We start from the raw sequence: 19,151 nt of genomic DNA, 5'->3' as shown, positions 1-19,151 counted from the left end.
TGACTTCTATGTTTATATTGTAAATATTTTTCCCAATATCTTTTATACATTGCTATTTTGCACTAAAACTGGATGATGACTTTAATCATGCACTATTATTTTTAGTAAAGTACAAATACTTAGTTCCACCATTCCACATTCCACGACTGGTTCCTGCATGCTGTGGAATTCCCCGAACACACCCTGCCTCTAAAAAAAGCTCTGAGTCACTCTGTTCACACCTTTCTGTTCAGAGAAAGTGAAACTATCTGACCGTCACTGACAAAGAGGTGAAATGGCGCAGCAAGAACATCAGCTGGACCGACTGAAATTCTGCTGCTCCATCTGTCTGGATCTACTGAAGGATCCGGTGACGATTCCCTGTGGACACAGCTACTGCATGAACTGTATTCAAAGCCACTGGAACAGAGAGGATGAGCAGAGAATCCACAGCTGCCCTCAGTGCAGGAAGACTTTTACACCGAGGCCTGTCCTGGTGAAAAACACCATGTTAGCAGAAATAGTGGAGGATCTGAAGAAGACTGGACTCCAAGCTGCTGCTGCTGATCACTGCTATGCTGGACCTGAAGATGTGGCCTGTGATGTCTGCACTGGAAGAAAACTGAAAGCTAACAAGTCCTGTTTAGTCTGTCTGGCGTCATACTGTGAGAAACACCTGCAGCCTCATTATGATGCAGCTACGTTCAAGAAACACAGGCTGGTGGAGCCCTCCAAGAACCTCCAGGAGAACATCTGCTCTCGTCATGATGAGGTGATGAAGATGTTCTGCCGCACTGATCAGCAGTCTGTCTGTTATCTCTGCTCTGTGGAGGAACATAAAGGCCACGACACAGTCTCAGCTGCAGCAGAGAGGACTGAGAGGCAGAGGGAGCTCCAGGAGAGTCTGCAACAAATCCTGCAGAGAGTCCAGGACAGAGAGGGAGATGTGAAGCTGCTCCAACAGCAGGTGGAGGCCATCAGTCGCTGTGCTGATAAATCAGTGGAGGACAGTGAGAAGATCTTCACTAAGCTGATCCGTCTGATCCAGAAAAGAAGCTCTGATGTGAAGCAGCAGGTCAGATCCCAGCAGGAAGCTGAAGTGAGTCGAGTCAAAGAGCGTCAGGAGGAGCTGGAGCAGGAGATCACTGAGCTGAAGAGGAAAGCTGCTGAGCTGGAGCAGCTCTCACACACAGAGGACCACATCCACTTTCTACACAACTACCGCCCACTGTCAGCACTCAGTGAGTCCACACACTCATCCAGCATCAACATCCGTCCTCTGAGGTACTTTGAGGATGTGACAGCAGCTGTGTCAGAGCTCAGAGACAAACTACAGGACACTCTGAGACAGACGTGGACAAACGTCTCCCTGACTGAAGTGGATGTTTTACTGTCAGAACCAGAGCCACAGACCAGAGCTGGATTCTTACAGTATTCATGTGAACTCACACTGGATCCAAACACAGCACACAGAGAGCTGAAACTATCAAAGGGGAACAGAAAAGTAACACGTGTGAAACAACAACAGCCTTATTCTGATCATCCAGACAGATTCACTGAGTGGCGTCAGGTCCTGAGCAGAGAGAGTCTGACTGGACGTTGTTACTGGGAGGTGGAGTGGAGAGGAGGAGGAGGAGGTTCTGTAGCAGTCGCATACAAGAGTATCAGCAGAGCAGGGAGCGGGAATGAATGTGGATTTGGATGTAATGACAAATCTTGGGCTTTAGATCGTTACCAAAACAGGTACACATTTTATCACAACAACATCAACACTGAGGTCTCAGTTCCTCCTTCCTTCAGAGTAGGAGTGTACCTGAATCACAGAGCAGGTATTCTGTCCTTCTACAGCGTCTCTGAAACCATGACTCTCCTCCACAGAGTCCAGACCACATTCACTGAGCCGCTCTATGCTGGACTCTGGATCGGCCTTTCCTCCTCATGTGAGTTGTGCAGTGTGAAGTAGAACAGATCAATCATAGAGGTCATGAGTTCAGGTGGAACTCTTCTCTTGATGCTTCAGACAGAAAGAAATGTTGGAGGTTAAATTGTTACAATGCTGTAAGTTGCATATTTCAATAAATCCTACATGTAAATATTTGTTTAGAACTGAATATTTCAATGTTTCTTCGATTATATAGATAATTAAAAACAGCATCAACTTGTCTTTATCCAGATTAAAGGTTAAATTGCAAACACAAATACATCTAATTCATCCTCTGCAGTATGTCCAATCCAGTCATTTGCCATAAAAGTTTCATTTCCTGGGCTGTTCTCTGGGCTCCTGTCAGATACGTCCCATGACCTCTGACCTCAGCTCCTTCCTCCTTTGTATGATGCATAGTATTTCAGCTGAGTCATCTTTAAATGCTATTTTTATATATCTGTCTTCATGCTTCCAAAGGAACGTGTATTATGATCCACTGTCAATCCGGAAAATGTAATGTAAATAAAATATTAATATCATGATTTTTGCCTGCAGGTATGAGGCTGCTTTTGGAGATTAATCAGAAAACTTTTGAGCAAAAGAATTAAACACTTCCATGCCATATTCATTTCCGTTGTCCTGTTCTTGGAGTAATGTGGCGGCTGTGATCCCAGCATGCTTTGGGGGAAAAAGGCAGGAAAGTCATCTGTCCATCAGTTAGCCTGTTTTAGACTGCACATTGTATACATTGCAGAATGATGGGCTCATGGTTTCTCTGTGACCTTTGACAGCCTGTGTAAGCCATCCAGACATCTTAACATGATTTATTCTGAACTAATCTAATGAGGTCTTCAGACAAAGGCTGCATTCAGGAGCATCCTATCTGGGATCACCGAAGACAAGCAGGACCAGCAGGACCCGCTCATCACAGCCATTCCTGAGCTAGTGTGTTCCTTGTTTATGTTAGAAGGAGATGGATCAGGCACGACCTCTTTGGGCTGAAGGGAGCAGGTCCAACCCCCTGCCACAGGAAGCTAATTTTAACAAGCAGCAGCAGCAGAGCAATTTGTTCAGAGCGAGCATCTGATGGACATAATTATTGTCCAGACTCTAACAGGGTTATAGATTCTGAATTCACAGTCAGCCTCACTGATGGCTGTCAGTTCTTTCACCAGTAGGTGGCAGCATAGCACTATTTAACAGTTTCTCTCCAATGGAGTGAAACTCAGTGAATAAAGTTTGGATCTATCACAGCGAGGTTTTTAAGAACTACTGCAAACGATCATTTCAACCCATTACCGCGCAAACGTAACCTCTCCAGGTTTGAGTGACAGCTGTCCAGAGATAAACAGACCACACACTGCACGGCTGTAATTACCTTTTTACACGGCAGAGATGGTGTCAGCCTGCAGGTGCAAGTCAGGGCCTCCTCTGTGGCTGGATCAGAAGCCCCAGGCACCTTCACAGGCAGCACTGGAAATAATCCATCTTATTAGGAGTAATGTGAGCCCTCCTCTTCTTTTTATTTACTTTGCATGGCCTTAAGAGTGAGTCCCCTCCACTGATGCACCTGCTCGAGTTAATTTACTTGCAAAAGTGGAAATTAAACGTCACACAGCAAGTTTTTGTTTTAACAGAGGAATTAAGCCAAGAGTTAATAACAGATCCAAAGGAGGCGTCGCACCAGGAGGACCACCTGTAGTCTCTCCATTGCGATGCCGATGTTGTTCTTTGCGGCTCACGGCGTGAGATTCTGCGACACTGAGAGTTTTAATAGAGCTTAACCCATGTGTGGCACAGCGGCAACCCAGTCATTACGCACGGAGAAATCCGCAGTTATTCGGGTGTTTTTCAAGGCTAATAATTATTATTTAAATGAAAATGTAAACAATGACAATAAAAATGCACACGTGCATATAAAGTGCCAGTTTTGCTTTGTAGAATGAGCAGGAAGCATGAGTAAACATTTAATAAATGTTGTTTTATTCTCAAAATAAATTCTTCTATCAAAGTGAAAATTATACATATTTACAGTCTGGTAAAATTCCATATACAAATGTACAATATATGTACACCAATAATTATATAAATACACTTTTACTAATGCAACCCGTATGAGACAGAATGAATTAAGGCATCGATTGATAGAAATCCATCTGGGAGACACAAACAGCCGAGAACTGTCCCCGCTTCACGCAGAGCTGTCACATTGTGAATCTAGTGTTTAAGACACAGCGGTTCTTCACAGTGAGGAGCAGAGCTTCAGCTGTAACACCTACCTATCGACGAGGGGGATCTTGTCAGCTGTATGCATTCATTCAAGCCCCGATAAGACTCTGCATTCTTCGTGCCAGGTACATTGTTCTGCAGCTGACGGTCTCATTATTTAAAGAGAAGCCATTAGGCGCTCATTAATGTGCTAATTACAACACGCTGACGGACAATCCCAACACAATTACCCCCCCCCCCCCCCCTACCATATTCAACCCCCTCTATTCAAACCCATGAGCTTCATTTGGATCAGGCAGGGAGGCGCGCTGAGCTTAGAAGGAGGAGGAACAACAAATATAACAAGTTCACATTAGAGGAGTGCTCAGGACCCAAGTTTCATTTCAACTGGAAGTTTAGAGACAATAATTTACCAAATACAAACATTCTCAGCAGCCACACTGCCCCCCCCCCCCCCCTGTTAATATGGTTTTCAGTCTTTAGTGTCGAATGACAGCAACATGCATGTGAGCGTCCAGCCCTCCCTGTCATCAAACCCGGGACAGTGGCATCTGTTTGGGGCAGGAGACGGAGCTGGCCGTCCCGGACCTCCAGGTCAGTCCCGTGCTTACGTCACTGTACATGGAGCCCGCGGAGGCTTTACTCCCCCAGCAGCACCGCGTGCAAAAAGTCCTCCAGGAGTCCAAGGTTTTCCCGGACCAGATCCAGGCTCCTGACGTGATACCCACCAGGAGGCACATAAAGTACTTCAGCATGAACACAGCGTAGTCCGGCCTCTGTCTGTTTGGGTCCGTCATGCACGTACAGTTGTGCGTAATTTCCCACGTCTGTCTGTTGTGCTGCTCGTAAAAGTAACACGCAACTATAACAGTGGCTGGGACGGTGTATAAAACTGTGAAAACTCCAATCCGGATCATCAGCCTCTCCAGTTTGTCAGTCTTGGTGCCTCCTTGCTTGATAACACTCCTGATCCGGAACAGCGAGACGAACCCGGCCAGCAGAAACATGGTACCGATGAACAGGTAGATGACCAGGGGCGCCAGCACAAACCCGCGCAGGTTATCCAAATTCTGGTTGCCTACATAGCAGATTCCTGCCACAGAGTCCCCGTCCACAGAGCTCAGAGCCAAAACCGCTATGGACTTCAAACTGGGGATGAGCCAGGCAGCCAAATGAAAGTACTGTGCGTAACTGGCTATGGCCTCGTTGCCCCACTTCATACCTGCAGCCAGGAACCAGGTGAGAGACAAAATCACCCACCAGATCGAGCTGGCCATGCCAAAGAAGTAGATGAGCAGGAACACGATGGTGCACAGCGCAGGACCCGTGGTCTCATAGTGAATGTGTTCGGCGCCGTTCTCTCTGTTGCAGGCCACTTCCTCGTGTCCCGCAATCAGTCTGACAATATATCCAACGGACACAAACATGTAGCAGGCGGAGAGGAATATGATGGGGCGCTCCGGGTACTTAAACCTCTCCATGTCTATGAGAAAAGTTGCCACAGTTGCGAAAGTGGAGATGAAACACAGGACCGACCACAGGCCGATCCAAAAGGCAGTAAAAGTCCTCTCTTCCTGTGTGAAGTAAGGGTTGTGGCACGGCATGGCACAGTTCAGGATCTGTCCAGTTTTGACGCGGTTGTGGAGCGGGTGGCTGTCGCTGGTCACGGGCACCATGGGCGCACGACAGAAGCACCCCGGCTCACACGGAGACACTGCTGGTTTGTGTTTTCCGGGGATGCCGCGGCCATAGCCACTCTTCTTCTTGGTGTTGTATGGCTTAATTGGCCGATTCGTTGGCTTTGCCACCACCGGAGAAGCCGTGGTAGTCTGGCTGCGGTTGTAGTCCATGCACAGCGTGTCCTGGTTGCCTTGCTCGGGAAGCAAGTCGCACCTCATCCGATCTGGCCACGGGAATCCGTACTGCCTCATGAGCGGAGCGCAGCCAGCTTTGGCCCGCTCACACACGCTCCTGCACGGCGGCAGAGGCTTCTTGTAGTCTTCCAGGCAGATCGGAGTGTACATGCTGCAGAGAAAGAAGCGCAAGTCCGGGGAGCACTTTATCTCCACCAGCGGCCAGAACTGGTGCACCTCCAGGCCGGCTTCGTCCTGCGTGTCGTGGTTGAACTGGTTGGGCATGTAGGTGTGATTGTAGCCGATACCTTTGCACAGAGGCACAGAGATCTCCTGACACTGGAGCTCCTTCGCAGCCATGCAGCGCGTTCCGTGCAGGATGAGGGTTAACAGCACGCACCATCCCGGGATGCTGCGCTCCATCGTTGTTTTCTGTGCGCGCTCTCTCCTTTGACAAAGTGACAGCGAACTTGCGCTTTGCAAGTCCGTTTAATCCAGGAAGACCGCGGAACTCATGCTAACGCGCAGACGTCTGTGGCGGGTTTTTTTTAGCGTGCGTAAAATCCAAAGCGTTTGACTTTCTGAGGATTCTACCAGCTTCCGTCACTCTCTCCCTTTGTGCCGTTGCTGCGCCGGGCCCCTGCATGTTCTGTGGCTGAGGGGGGTGCGCTGGGTTTTATAGTGAAGGCGCAGGGACACTCCCCCAGCAGGGGCGGGAAGGGAATAAGTCAATCAGAGTTTCTTCTATAGGTGTTTGTTTAAAATGTTCACCCTGGAGGAGAGGTTATAATCACTCTGTCCTTATTAACGCCACCCCACCCCCTCCACACACACATTCACACAGCCCTTCACAAACAAAGTGTGTGTGGGGGGTTATAATACAATAGATACATTATGAAGGAATGCAATTAGGAGTGCAGACAGTCAGGAAAGAACTAACATTAAATACGCAGATGAGCCTGGACGGATGCACCAAAGCGTCACTGTTGGGGGGCTTCAGCGATTGTTTGGAATGATTGATTGGAAAAAAACTTCTATGATTCAGTTTTAATTCATGACTGACTAATATTTAACATGTGAGTGTTGCACCTGTTATTACATCATCTAAAATAAAGACCTTTATTAAGAACTCCTCAAGTTTTGGAATATTTAACATTCAGTGTGCCACATTTGAAATCCACTATGCTCATCTGTTTCTTTGTGTGGGACTTGTAAACGGCTGCATGCTGCAATCATTCAGCCTGATTTTAAGAATTTATTCCGTCAGCAAATGGTTCTAAAAGCCACAAGGGAGCACTAGTCTGATACTGTCCCTGTGTGATGGAGTGAAACCCCGCGTGGATGGGAATCTGTGAAAATGTTGAGTTGAATATATGAGTAAAAGATTGAGAAGCTGTCTTCGTGCATATATGTGCATGCAGGAGGGAGAATGTTGGTGTGTGTGTGTGTGTGTGTGTGTGTGTGTGTGGTGGCGGAGGTTACTATGGGCTTGTTAGTCCCCAGCAGGGGGTCATCTTGGTCTAAAGGGAGGGGGCTGTTTGTCTTAACACTGGTGCCAATGATTTACTCAAGGCATGCTGGGCCGGCGATTACAGCGACACAACACCGGCCTAACAAACAGGACAGTGTGTGTGTGTGTGTGTGTGTGCAAACAGTTTCAGAGCTCAGCCCAAAGGAAATAAGCTAACATGGGCAGATACGGCATTGTGATAGCACTAATTAAAGTCATTCACACTTCTTATTGGATTCAACAGCTTCAAACGGAGCGCAGACAGTTTGGCAGACGGGCGGCGCGCTTTCAATCCACAGGTTTTATCACAACTAATTAGCCCCAAACTCTAATATTTGCAAAAGATGCTTGTTTTAGCTCAGTTTGTCATCTCAGACGGGTGGGGCTTATTGTGATAGAAGCTCACTGTGCTGTTCAGTGTGTGGTCATCTGCTGGAAGGTTGGGACAAAGAGTACCAGCCCCAAGTCACTGTAGAAGAGTAAATAAAATGTAAAGTAATAGTCTCACTCCACCTCAGTTTCCACTGAACATCATGTTTACTGAACTCTACGCTTTTAGCTTTTCTGGATGCGACTGCATTTTTTTCAAATACAGGCAAAGAGCGTGGGTGCAGGTCTGGCCCACCTGCCACTAACATGGCCCTTAATTATGCAAAATTCTCATTCAAAGAGTTAACTGTGACATTTTATCGCGGAGGTCTGTGGGCTTTGCTTACTTTTATCATATAATATATAATAGTCCTTATTCCTGGGCCCTGGAGCTGCTGCTTCGTGCACAGCCACATAACCAGTCCCTAAAATCACATTTAAAATGCTTGTTTTTCTGGAGAAGACCGGCTGCTTTGGGAGTGACGGCACTGTTAATATTAGAAATGGAACTAGCAACCTGTCAGCTGTCAGCTGGGCTGCAGCACATTTGTGTAAGTTGTTCACATAGGTGCAGATAGTTTGACGCCGGTGTGTCTTACTTGCACTGGGACAGATGGGACATGTTCCTCGTGATGGACTGAGACTCCTCAGACATTCCTGTGTACAGTATGTGGCGGCGGCACTTTCTAGGGCCGATCCAGAAGCCTCACGCCGGGCCAGACGTCTCCAGCCGAGCTGTGAACTGCAGGTGAAAGGCGCAGGAAACAGGTGCCTCCTCCTCCTCCTCCTCCTCCTCTTCCTCCTGTGCCAGGGAGAACAAAATAGCAGAGTGAGCATCAGTTACACCAATCGCTGTCTATCAGAGTGGAACCCGTATTGATTAACAAGACTGATAGACTCGGTGGCCCCAGCCACCAACTGTCGACTACGCCTCCCCGCCTTCTGATAGTGGGTTTAGGGTTACACGCTGGCCCCCTGCATACCAAATTTAAAAGGGTGGAAATGGAATTACTGCATCTGTTTAGAAGTCAATTTCTGCATTCTCCAGGCAGCCCACTCTACTGCGTCTTGCCTCTCTTACTTTCCCCCCGATCTTTCCCCCTGATTCTCCCAGGGCTCTCAAAGTTCATGACGCCAAAGGCGGGTGTGTGTGTGTGTCTGTGTGTGTCTGTGTGTGTGTGTGTGTGGAGGGGGATCTCATAGAGTTACTGAGGCGTGCTGTGAAACTCTGAAATGTTTGTCTTTGGAACCTCCTCATGGGAAGTTTAGCCTTGTGGTATTCTCAAACTCTGCCATCTCATATAATGTGGTAACATTGAGTTGATTTGCTCTGTGCTACTTAACACAACTCTGTGAGTATCCACTGAGCTTCATCAATAAAAAAAGACTGATAGAAAGCTTATGTTGCTCGATACCATCGGTCTCAGTCTGAGTACACTGTGGAGAGATTTAACAACACAGACACAGAAAAATAGAGTAGCTGGATTGAAGCCAGCAGATGGAAACACTAGGATTATCCTGAAGGACTGGGCGGAAACGGAGAGGCGGCAATTGGTAGAGTTGCAGTTTTACATTTAAAAGCAATTAAGGCAAAACTTGAAGCTGTCATAAAACACCTGCAGGATTTTCACATAGAAGGAGAGACCAGAGAGGATCCATCCACCCATCTTCCATCAACCCGCTCCGTCCTGCAGTGCAGGGTCACAGGGGGGGCTGGAGCCTATCCCAGCGGACTATGGGTGAGAGGGGGGTCCACCCTGGACAGGTCACCAGTCCATCGCTGGGCAACACACAGACAGACAACCATTCACACGCACAGACCAGAGACGATGCTGCTGTAAGATTTGTCAATAAATCTGAGTCAGATTTTTAAATATCAGTGGTTAAACGACACGGTCCCAGTTTTAGATTTTTTTATGGCTTTTCAAATGTAGAAATCTATTAGCTACGTCACAGCATTCTCCATTTTACACATGCACCAGAGTGATACTGTATGTATGAGGGACTCAGCTGTCACCAGTCCAATCACTGCCTGACCAATCAGCATCAAAGCAATACACTATAGGTAATATGTACAACTACCTCTGTTGGTTACCTTGTCGGTAAAGATGGAAATGTTCATGCAGCGGTCTGCTAGAACTGCCACATCATTGATTGATTCATAGATGGCTTCTTACAGCGTCCTGGCATGAACAGGAGGTGGGAAATGTCTCTGGAGAGACGAGAGTGGAGGAAGGGGGCTAAAAATGTAAGAAGTTGCTGCACGGAGTTCATAACAGAAATACACGAGTAGCTTCATTAATCCTAGCCTTAAATGCGTGTTACACTTCAGGATCATTTGCTGGCTTTGCAGAAACGACACCATCTTTCAATCTCTTCACAAAGACAGCTGACCCACTGAACATTAAAGCACAGAAACACATCGTTCAGCTCTTCAAAAAAAGAAAAAGCCAGAGATGAAAATTAAGCCCTGGAGAGATACAATCACCTTCTCTTAACGCATCAAAACACATCTTCAGTGTCTCATTCTGCGGGCGCCAATAACCAACATGACCCAATTTCACTGAAACCTGCAACTCCTCCTGAATATCTTTCTGAACCTGGCAATTCAATGAAATATTGAAGCAAAGTGTCGCCTGGGTCCCCACGGTAATTTGGTTGATTTAAAACTTCATGTGTGTATTTGAGTGTAATTAGATCTGATGTATGACTCGGAGATAAGACGAGGAGGGTCCCCCCTGACTTCTGAAGATGTTTACTTTCTTTAAGTTTGGACGCAGTCTTTCAGACGCCACCCTTGATCTCCGGGGGAATGGTGCTGTCACCGAGTTCTCACTGGCTGGATAAATAATCAGCGTATAAATAACTATATGAAGAGCCTCAGAAAATTCTATGCATCCACTTTGGGAGGAAATATGCACTGATTCCATTGCACTCTTGAATTTATACATTTGACAAATACAGCTGTCAGGACTAATATTCTGACCGCAAATCACTTTCACTTTGATGTCAGCAGTTTGTTTAATGTGTTTTTTTTTAACTCTTGAGAGTCATGGTGGAGTGGAAGTCTTTCATTTTACGGCCATGACCGGGGGAAATTTGAGTTTCAGGCCATGTGTGTCCATTTTGCAGCAGGTCAGTGATGGATGGAGGATTCCCTCCTTCCTTCCTTCCTTTCCTCCACAGGTTAGCTTCTCCTGCATGTTTACTTAAAGACAGACTACTAATCAGCCTGGGGGAGGGGGGGGAGGGTTTTCAGGGCAGTCACCCCTGACACACACACACACACACACACACACACACACACACACACACACACACAGTACTCCTATGTTGACAGAGTGTGTGTATTGTATTGGCTCACCTTCCTTCCGCTCATTAACCAAAGCAAACAACTGACATAGATCCCTCCCAACCAATCAGTCTACTGCTGAGCCGGACCATGACAGCCACGTTTCTGTTAACCAACCTCCTGAAACCAAACACACCCCTGCACTCACACACCCACATACTTTAAGCCAAGAGGTGTGAAATAAACATAAAAAGCTTAATATTTGACTGATTAGTTCACAGACCCTGCTTCACAGCGCCCGGCCTCCCAGGATACATCGTGTGGCTGCTGCACAGTTAAAGTGTTACAAATGCTAGCACTATAGGCTGTGTTTCTGTTCAGATTCCTATGATGGTTAGCTTGCCTGTTAGCTAGATGATGTGTAAGTTGTACTGCAAAGCGTTGGATGCCATGGACAATTATGGATTTAACACACACATGCAGATAATGTTGGAGGACACAGCCCCTTAAGAAGGTAATGACAGAAGTGAATATTTGAGTGCTTTCAGCTGCCACAGTCCGACCCCGCGTCTCTGTCCCCACACCCTCCATAATCCCTCCATACTGTAGTTTAAATCTGGAGGCTGCCAGCCCTCGTATTGAGGGTGTTACTGCAAGCCCTTCTAAATTGCCACTCGTTCTCTTGGCGTCGTTAAGACCCCCGGACGACAAGGGCCTGTTCTTAAATTGCCACCAGTGGAAGCACATTTATAATTACAACCTTTCTTCAGCGGCGATGACGTCGTCTCTGGTGGTAAACACGCTCACGCTGGCCGGCTGTGGCACCGCACCGACCCGAGGGTTCATTAAGAGCTGCGACGACAAGCCTCGGAGCCTCAGTCAACTTGGCTGAGCCTTTTTACGAGCGGGTTTCACCTCAGAGGCAGCTGGTCAGCGAGGGGCAGGAACAGCCACGAGGTGAGAAATATAACCATGCTGAAAGCCATTAGTGTTCCATTAGTGTTTGGCCTTCAGGAGCGAGCTGTGGCACAGAGAGGCGACACACTGCACCTTTCACATGCCAGAGTCCTGGCACCTACATCAGGGGGCATTTTAAACACATTCACTCTGTTCTTCAAAGAATCAGTTTCAGGAATAATAATTATGCTTTTGCATCAACAACATGTTTCTTTTTACAACATTAAAAAAATCAAGAACTAACATCTGGCCTTTGTCTGCAGCATGAATCTGTTTGGTGACCACACACCGACCCACAGTTCATTAATATTAGACCAATAAGAAGTGTTCTTTGGCATTTGGCACCACCACATTGTATTTGAAATGAAACACTCAGGATGTGAGTGAAGTCCAGACTTTCTCCCTAACTCCCTAACTAAGAGTTCCAGTGGACACTTAACCAATGCTAATATAACACACACAACCACCTTCAGGACTTTAATCTGCAGGATTAGTCATCAAACTGCCATGTGGATGTGCTAAACATTGCAGTTCACCCTGCAGCCTCTAGGGGCTGTCTCCAAAAGTAAACAGACCTCCATGTTAAAATCTTTACAGCAGAAATAAACATGGCAAAATCTGGTTGGGTCTCAATGAATTGTCTAACCAGCACGCATAGTGTTAGGACCAGCATGCATCACGTCCAGCCAGTGCTGCATAAAAAACACATGCTTTGACTCAAAACAGCACGTTTGACTTCGCTGACAGCAGAGAGCAGAAACTAAAATCCTAGTCCGGGATATGGAAAATATACCAAAACAACAGCAACATCATATTTTCAAAACACGACACAGATCATGGCAGCGCTGTCTGCATGAACATGACACTAATCTGAACGTGTCTTTGTACTGGATGCACTTCATCAAATGGAGTCTTTAACATTTAGGAAGATCAACTTCCCTGAAGTACTGAAGCCATGAGTGTAAATGTTTGACAAAGAGATAAGTAACCCAGCATCTCTGCAGCGCCTGGGCCTTGCCCTCTCCTTCTTAGGGAATTGGGGATTTGGCAGAATTCCCTCATTTTAGTGGAGCTCGTCCTTCTCCTCTCTCTCTCTCTCTTCTTTATACTGCTGCTAAACCTGTTGGCCCCTTTTACTGCCGTCCTTCTACCTCAGAATACCTGGAGCAGTGAAGCTGGAAAAGCCATTTAGGACGGATATCAGATGATGTGTAATTTGGGCTTAAAATAACATGTATGCAGCGTGTGAGTCTGACGGCTCAGTTTATTTCCTGGAGGTTTTAAGTGGCCTCATTTTACTCATTTGGTAAAAATCCGACCAACATACACATTAATACAGGCGGCTTAATAAACACACACTCAGGAGGACATCCCACACACACACACACACACATCTGCACAGAGTCTAAACAGTCACACACACACTCATCCCTCTCTCACACACACACACACACACACACATAAGTGTTCCTGAATAATATTTACCCATGTTAGCCCCCTAAGTAACAGCTTCCCCTGCATTTACTTAGACTGTGTGTGTCTGTGTGTGTGTAGATCCTTCCATCCAAATGTATGATACCTGACAATTTAGCAGCTCACAGCAGGGTCTCACAGATTAAATACAGGTGTGTGTACCTTGCAGACATACGTGTGAATGTGTGTGTAATGCTCCTGTAAATGTGAATTTCGGGAAGTTGCCCCATTCCACCTTCAAAATGTGGACAGAACGGAGGGGTGTTGGCTACTTCTCTGAAGCCAGTGTACATACATGAATTTGTACCTGCAGAATCGACACATTCCACAGAGAGGTGATGAGTCAACTCTGACCCAGACAGAACCTGGCGGTAGCCTCCGCCCACTCTGACGACCCGTTGTTAATACACGGGTCGGTCGGTCACATCAGAGGACACTGAGCACTTTAAGATGCAATAAATACAGTTGCGGGGGTGCACATTCTGCAACTTCAAGTCAATTGAGCTCCCAGAATCACCTCAGAGAATATTACAGTGACTTGCAGTCATATTATAAAAAATAAACCCAACCAGGTCTTTACCCAATCATTTCTTGGGTCTGGTCTAGTTTTGAGTGCAGATTTATGTCCCTACAAGACTGTTAATACATGTACACAAAAACACACACACAAGCACACACAGGCAGACTTACAGCAAACTGAGAGCGACCCCAGAGCAGACAGGAGTGAGTTATTGGGGTAAACGTGGGTCAATGTGGGAGTGAGGAATGAGGGGGAGGCGGCGGCAGGAAAGAGGTGAGTGGGGTTCAACATGGCAGTTAAGACAGAGATTGTCTTACCTGCATGCTCTCTGACAATTCAGTTATCTCTCACTACACCTACTGAATGGCATTCCCTGGAAGTGCAGCTCCCTGAGCAAACTCCAGCTATGCCGCTAAAGCAATGATAAAGCATGCAACAAAGGGTCATTAACCCTTATCTCGCCTCAAATAAGTCTGACAACAGGTGCAAGGACGAGGGCCGCAGCTGCAAGAGTCCTCATGTGGCAGATAGCGCTGTCAAAGGCTAACCAGCCCAAAGAGAAGTGCCTCAGACGCCTGTAACAATGTCAATCCACACAGCTACCTCACGGCATTTCGTCTGCACCTGAGTGCAGTTCTTTCAGCTTTTAAATCATCAGACAAATGATTCAAATGGGACGTAAGTTAGACTACCTGCTGCATTTTTACAAGACAATGTGCATGTTTCTTTCAGGAGTTCGGCCCCTAAACCCGGGCTCCAAAGGTCGCAGACGTTGACACAGCGAGACACTCCTTTCCCTTCCTGCAAAGAGGCCTGAGCGCTTATAGCACAGACGCTCCAAATTTAGAGACACAGCCCTAAATACATAAAGCCTTTTATACCGTACGGCGCTCAAACATCTCGTCCTGTCCAGGCAACAACCCACTAATCTCGGCGAGCTGGAGGTAACTGTTTAGTTACCGCGGTAACGCTGCCTGTTGTGAGGCTATATAAAGACCTGGGGGATTTAAATGAGTGTTTACATTGCAGGAAATGGATAAATACTATTTGACATGGCCTGTTAAAATGATGTAGGCTCAGACCTTTGTTAGACCTTCACGGATGACGGATGCTGCAGACGCCATCTGGTTAAGTTGAACTGACCGCTGCACTGTATGTGCTCATCGTACGCCGTGTAGCATAGCAATAAGAGATAAATCTTTTTTACTAACTGAGCGCCAGATTTAGCCTCAGTTTCTGAAGATGCCATCGAGGGCTTACAGGATGGCTCTTCCAAGTCTTTGAGCATCTGCAGCTTCTGTGCATTTGCCAGAAATGCTGAGGGCTTTAATTCTCAGAGGTGTCTTCCAAAACAAACATTTGTCTCTGGGGATTCCACTTATGCAGACAAGTGTTTAAAAACATTTTTTGCTACTGTATCCTCGTTATTTCTTCATCTTCTGAATGAATGACTGCAGAGGCTTGGCAAGGAAGATCTGTTTTTGTGATTTCTAATCCATGAGCCGTCATGCTTCATGAATCTGAAGGTTTGTAGCGAAACTGGACAGAGAAAGGGAAATGAGCGTCAGTACAAGTTCCGGTTTTTGAAAAATGAACCGATGAACCGCACTCATGACAAAGAGGTTTTTATCATTTTTAGTGACTTGAGGCTGGGATGACCGATGAGGTCATGTGACTAATTTGGTCCTGTGTGTAAACAACTGTAAACTCATTCATATTTAATCACTTTAGAGCAGTGAACCCCAATCAGCCCACATTTAGCAATTCAGACAACATCCGGGGCACGGACTTAAAGCCAATGGGTTAAATCATGCAGTTCACGCTGCAGCCTCTAGGGGCTGGCTGCAAAACGAGTCAATCCCCATAGACTCCCATGGTAAAATGTTTACAGCCTGGTTCAAAGAATGATTCTGGTGTTCCTTCTAGTGCCAGCTGTAGAGGGGTGAACTTACATTTACACATAATCGGGCGTGGCTGCTTTGAGTGACAGGCGGTGGCATAGCACAGCGCAAGCTTCTTGTTTCTGCGACTGCGCGCCCCCCCTCAACTCCGCCTCTTTGTCCGTAGTTGGAGTTTTGGCGGACTGTGATGCTGCTGACGTGGCGACGGACCGAGCGTCCCAGCGAGCCTCAAAACAGCTTTTCAGAAACAAACGCGTTTTTACTGTCAATGGTCATATGTGGAATAATACTGCTGCTCTCATTTGTTTTGCCCTCAACCCACAGCATTTCTTTGACCTTCAAGCACTGCTCCATAGAATGAGAGTAGGTGTCATAATACATGACGTACTGCAGTTGTACACACCCTTCAACTAGCTAAGCTGACAACAAATGATTAGCAGTAATTCACCACCACAGCATGCATGAAAAAATGCAAAATCAGCCCAGTTCCAATCTGACTGTACTGATCCTTTGTTACCAGACTACAAAATTTAAAAAAGCAGATAATCTAAAGCGGCACTTCAACACACTTCTAAAGCTAACCCTGCAAAATCCGATAATCCCAAACAAAAACATATGGTAACATCATACAAGCATTCTGTTTCTGCTATCTGTGAATCAGCAGCTGCATCAGAAGCCATTCACTGATGCTCAATCGATGAAATCATATTTAATAAATTGACTTATTTTTTTGGCCTGGATATGAGAAAATCAGATCCATAGTCATTCATTACAAATCAGTGCAGAGTGCTAACCTGTGTGAAAAGAACCCTGGATGTTTGATCCCATGCATGCTTGGCCCTCAGGTCCTTGTGGCCTTGCGGCTGAGAAGCTTTCATGACCTAAATGCTCATAGCAGGAAGGAACTGGGCTAACTGTCCAGAAAACATGATGCAGAATATGCACCATGCCCAAAACAGGGAAGCTGGGATCTCCTTGGAAACTTCTGCCTGAAGGCCACGGCGGCCTCAGAGTCTAGTCAGGCACAAATGATGATGTTGAGACCCACAACATGAACCAGAGAACAGACACTGTAGATGCCTCAAATTACTAAATTGTTTGATTTAACAACAAACAGTTGAGGCAGAATTCTCTAATGGCAGCTTCTGCTAATGGTCTCTGAATCTAACTGCAGGTCTTTGCAGTAATCCCACCGGCTACCTGCTCTGGCTCTGGTGTGGAGCTGGGAGCGTTGGGTTTCGTCGGCGAGTCTTTTGACCGGGCTCACAGGGGATGAGTGGAGATCCTGAGCGCTGCAGAGGCACTTATGAAGGACGCACATTGTTGCCAGCCCTAGGGAGAAAACTGAGCAGTCTGGCAACACAGGCGGAATTTCCTACTGCGATGTTATCTCACACAAGACATTTAGCCTCGGCCAAATGAAGGAGGGGGAGAAAAGAGGCAGCAGGAGGAGGAGGAGGGGGAGGGAGGGATGATCAGCAGGGGAGAGACACAGAAGGATGGAAAGGTAACAACTGGAAGTGGAAGAAGAGGGAATTGTGTCATTCATCCTGTGCTCCTCAGTGGGATGACAGCATTACACCCAGATTCACTTTGCATCCAAAAATATTCACCAGCGGGGGCAACAAACCCAGCTGAGCCTCCGAAAAGTAAAGATAAGCTGGCTTAAAGTTAGGCAAAGAAATGAAACACAATGAAAGAAAATGAGTCAAGTGTTGAGAGCCAGAACACACAAAACCAAACAAATCCAAGCAAAGAGTGGGGCTGAAGGCCTGCACCTTCTACAGAGGAGCCAGACCAGGCGGGGAAAAGGAATTTGGAACGGTCACATTAAGCTGCCTGATAATGTTTTAAAATGATCACCTGGCAGCTAACACAATCAGGTCAGTGTCAAGGGTCACTACAAGATCACGTGACACAAGAACAACTCGTCATGTGGGAGGGAATAAATCTGATTCAATCAGACACTGTATGTCCATATATACATATATATATATATATATATATATATGGCAGCAGTGGTTTAGAACTGAACTCGACTTTTTTCTATGAACTAATGGTAACACGGTTCTACCAAAGATAAACACATCTTTACAGGAAAGAAGGGAAAAAGCCTGAATCGCTGTGAGCAGGGTTCGAACCTGCGCGGGGAGACCCCATTGGATTTCAAGTCCAACGCCTTAACCACTCGGCCATCACAGCCTGCCTGAAGGTATCCCAAAAAAACATCAGGGGGAGCGCCTGGGATTAGAGGGAGACTAGGGCAGTAATCCTGGAGACCTTTGAACTGTGAGGTTTCATCAGGTGAGCCTGTTGGCTGGAGCCACAGCTGGAACTTCATAGCACATGGGAACAAATGTAAAAACACAGAGCACCTGCAGCGCTGGAACCTTCACTCACACAATGTCACAGGTTTACAACAATAAAGACATTTTTATGAGGACCGAAATTTAACAGCCATGGAAAGTGTGAACCGTTTTCGTCAGCCATGTTTAGCTTATAAGGTGCAAGCTTTAAAAAGTCCTTAATGAGGGTATAAAGTTCATAAAAACACCTCATCAAAGGACACAGCTTTATAAACAGCCCACAGGATTCAAACTCTGTCTTATCTGTCTGATGTAATAAATAGCTGCTTTGCAAGGCCTGCAGGAAACGCTGGTTAGTGTAGTCAATGTTTTACACTTTTGAGTGAATAGTTGACCTGCAGGCTGGGATGAAGGATTTAAAAAGCTACATAATGATTACCAAAGGACGACCTGTCCCCGGCCACTTCACACCTTTTTATGACTGTGGCAAAGTGAGAAAAGCTCCAATCTGAAGAGCTGCATTTTGTTAATCAAACGCGCTTTGTTGTCCTTATTTTAAAAGATTTGTCATGAGTTTCCTGTCTGAGAAAAGGGTGTCAGTCATGCTGTTAAAGCCAGAGTGACATGTGACAGTAGCGTTTTGTCAAGTGCAGACCGACTGCATCTGTTTAAAGGACAAAGGACGTCACTCTCAGTCAAAGCAAAGATTGATCCTCAGACTGACTCCAGGCCTTTTCTCGCTGCTGTCACATCAAAACCACGGCACCCCGTGAAGCCGAGTGAGGAGAACTCATAATAAAAAGAATATTTAAAAATCTTTTTCTTTTTTCTTTTACAT

The 19,151-nt window shown here is 46.4% G+C and overlaps 2 protein-coding genes and 1 non-coding gene across 3 annotated transcripts; 1 reads left to right on the top strand and 2 right to left on the bottom strand.

Moving 5' to 3' along the window:
• Positions 1 to 227: 227 nt before the first annotated feature.
• On the top strand, positions 228 to 2,445 carry LOC114449346 (tripartite motif-containing protein 16-like). The gene has a single exon (XM_028426933.1). It carries the CDS (start codon positions 275 to 277, stop codon positions 1,940 to 1,942), a length of 1,668 nt encoding a protein of 555 aa, XP_028282734.1. The 5' UTR covers positions 228 to 274; the 3' UTR covers positions 1,943 to 2,445.
• Positions 2,446 to 3,947: 1,502 nt separating this feature from the next.
• Positions 3,948 to 6,620, bottom strand: LOC114449343 (frizzled-8-like). Its single transcript, XM_028426931.1, has one exon. It carries the CDS (start codon positions 6,406 to 6,408, stop codon positions 4,663 to 4,665), a length of 1,746 nt encoding a protein of 581 aa, XP_028282732.1. The 5' UTR covers positions 6,409 to 6,620; the 3' UTR covers positions 3,948 to 4,662.
• Positions 6,621 to 18,127: 11,507 nt separating this feature from the next.
• On the bottom strand, positions 18,128 to 18,209 carry trnas-uga (transfer RNA serine (anticodon UGA)). The gene has a single exon. It is a non-coding gene; the product is annotated as a tRNA-Ser (tRNA).
• Positions 18,210 to 19,151: the final 942 nt, after the last annotated feature.

This window comes from Parambassis ranga, chromosome 17, assembly GCF_900634625.1.
Source record: "Parambassis ranga chromosome 17, fParRan2.1, whole genome shotgun sequence".
NCBI classification, from domain to species: Eukaryota; Metazoa; Chordata; class Actinopteri; family Ambassidae; genus Parambassis; species Parambassis ranga.
Note: the sequence above shows the minus strand (reverse complement) of the source record. Positions and strands in the feature narration are given on the sequence as shown.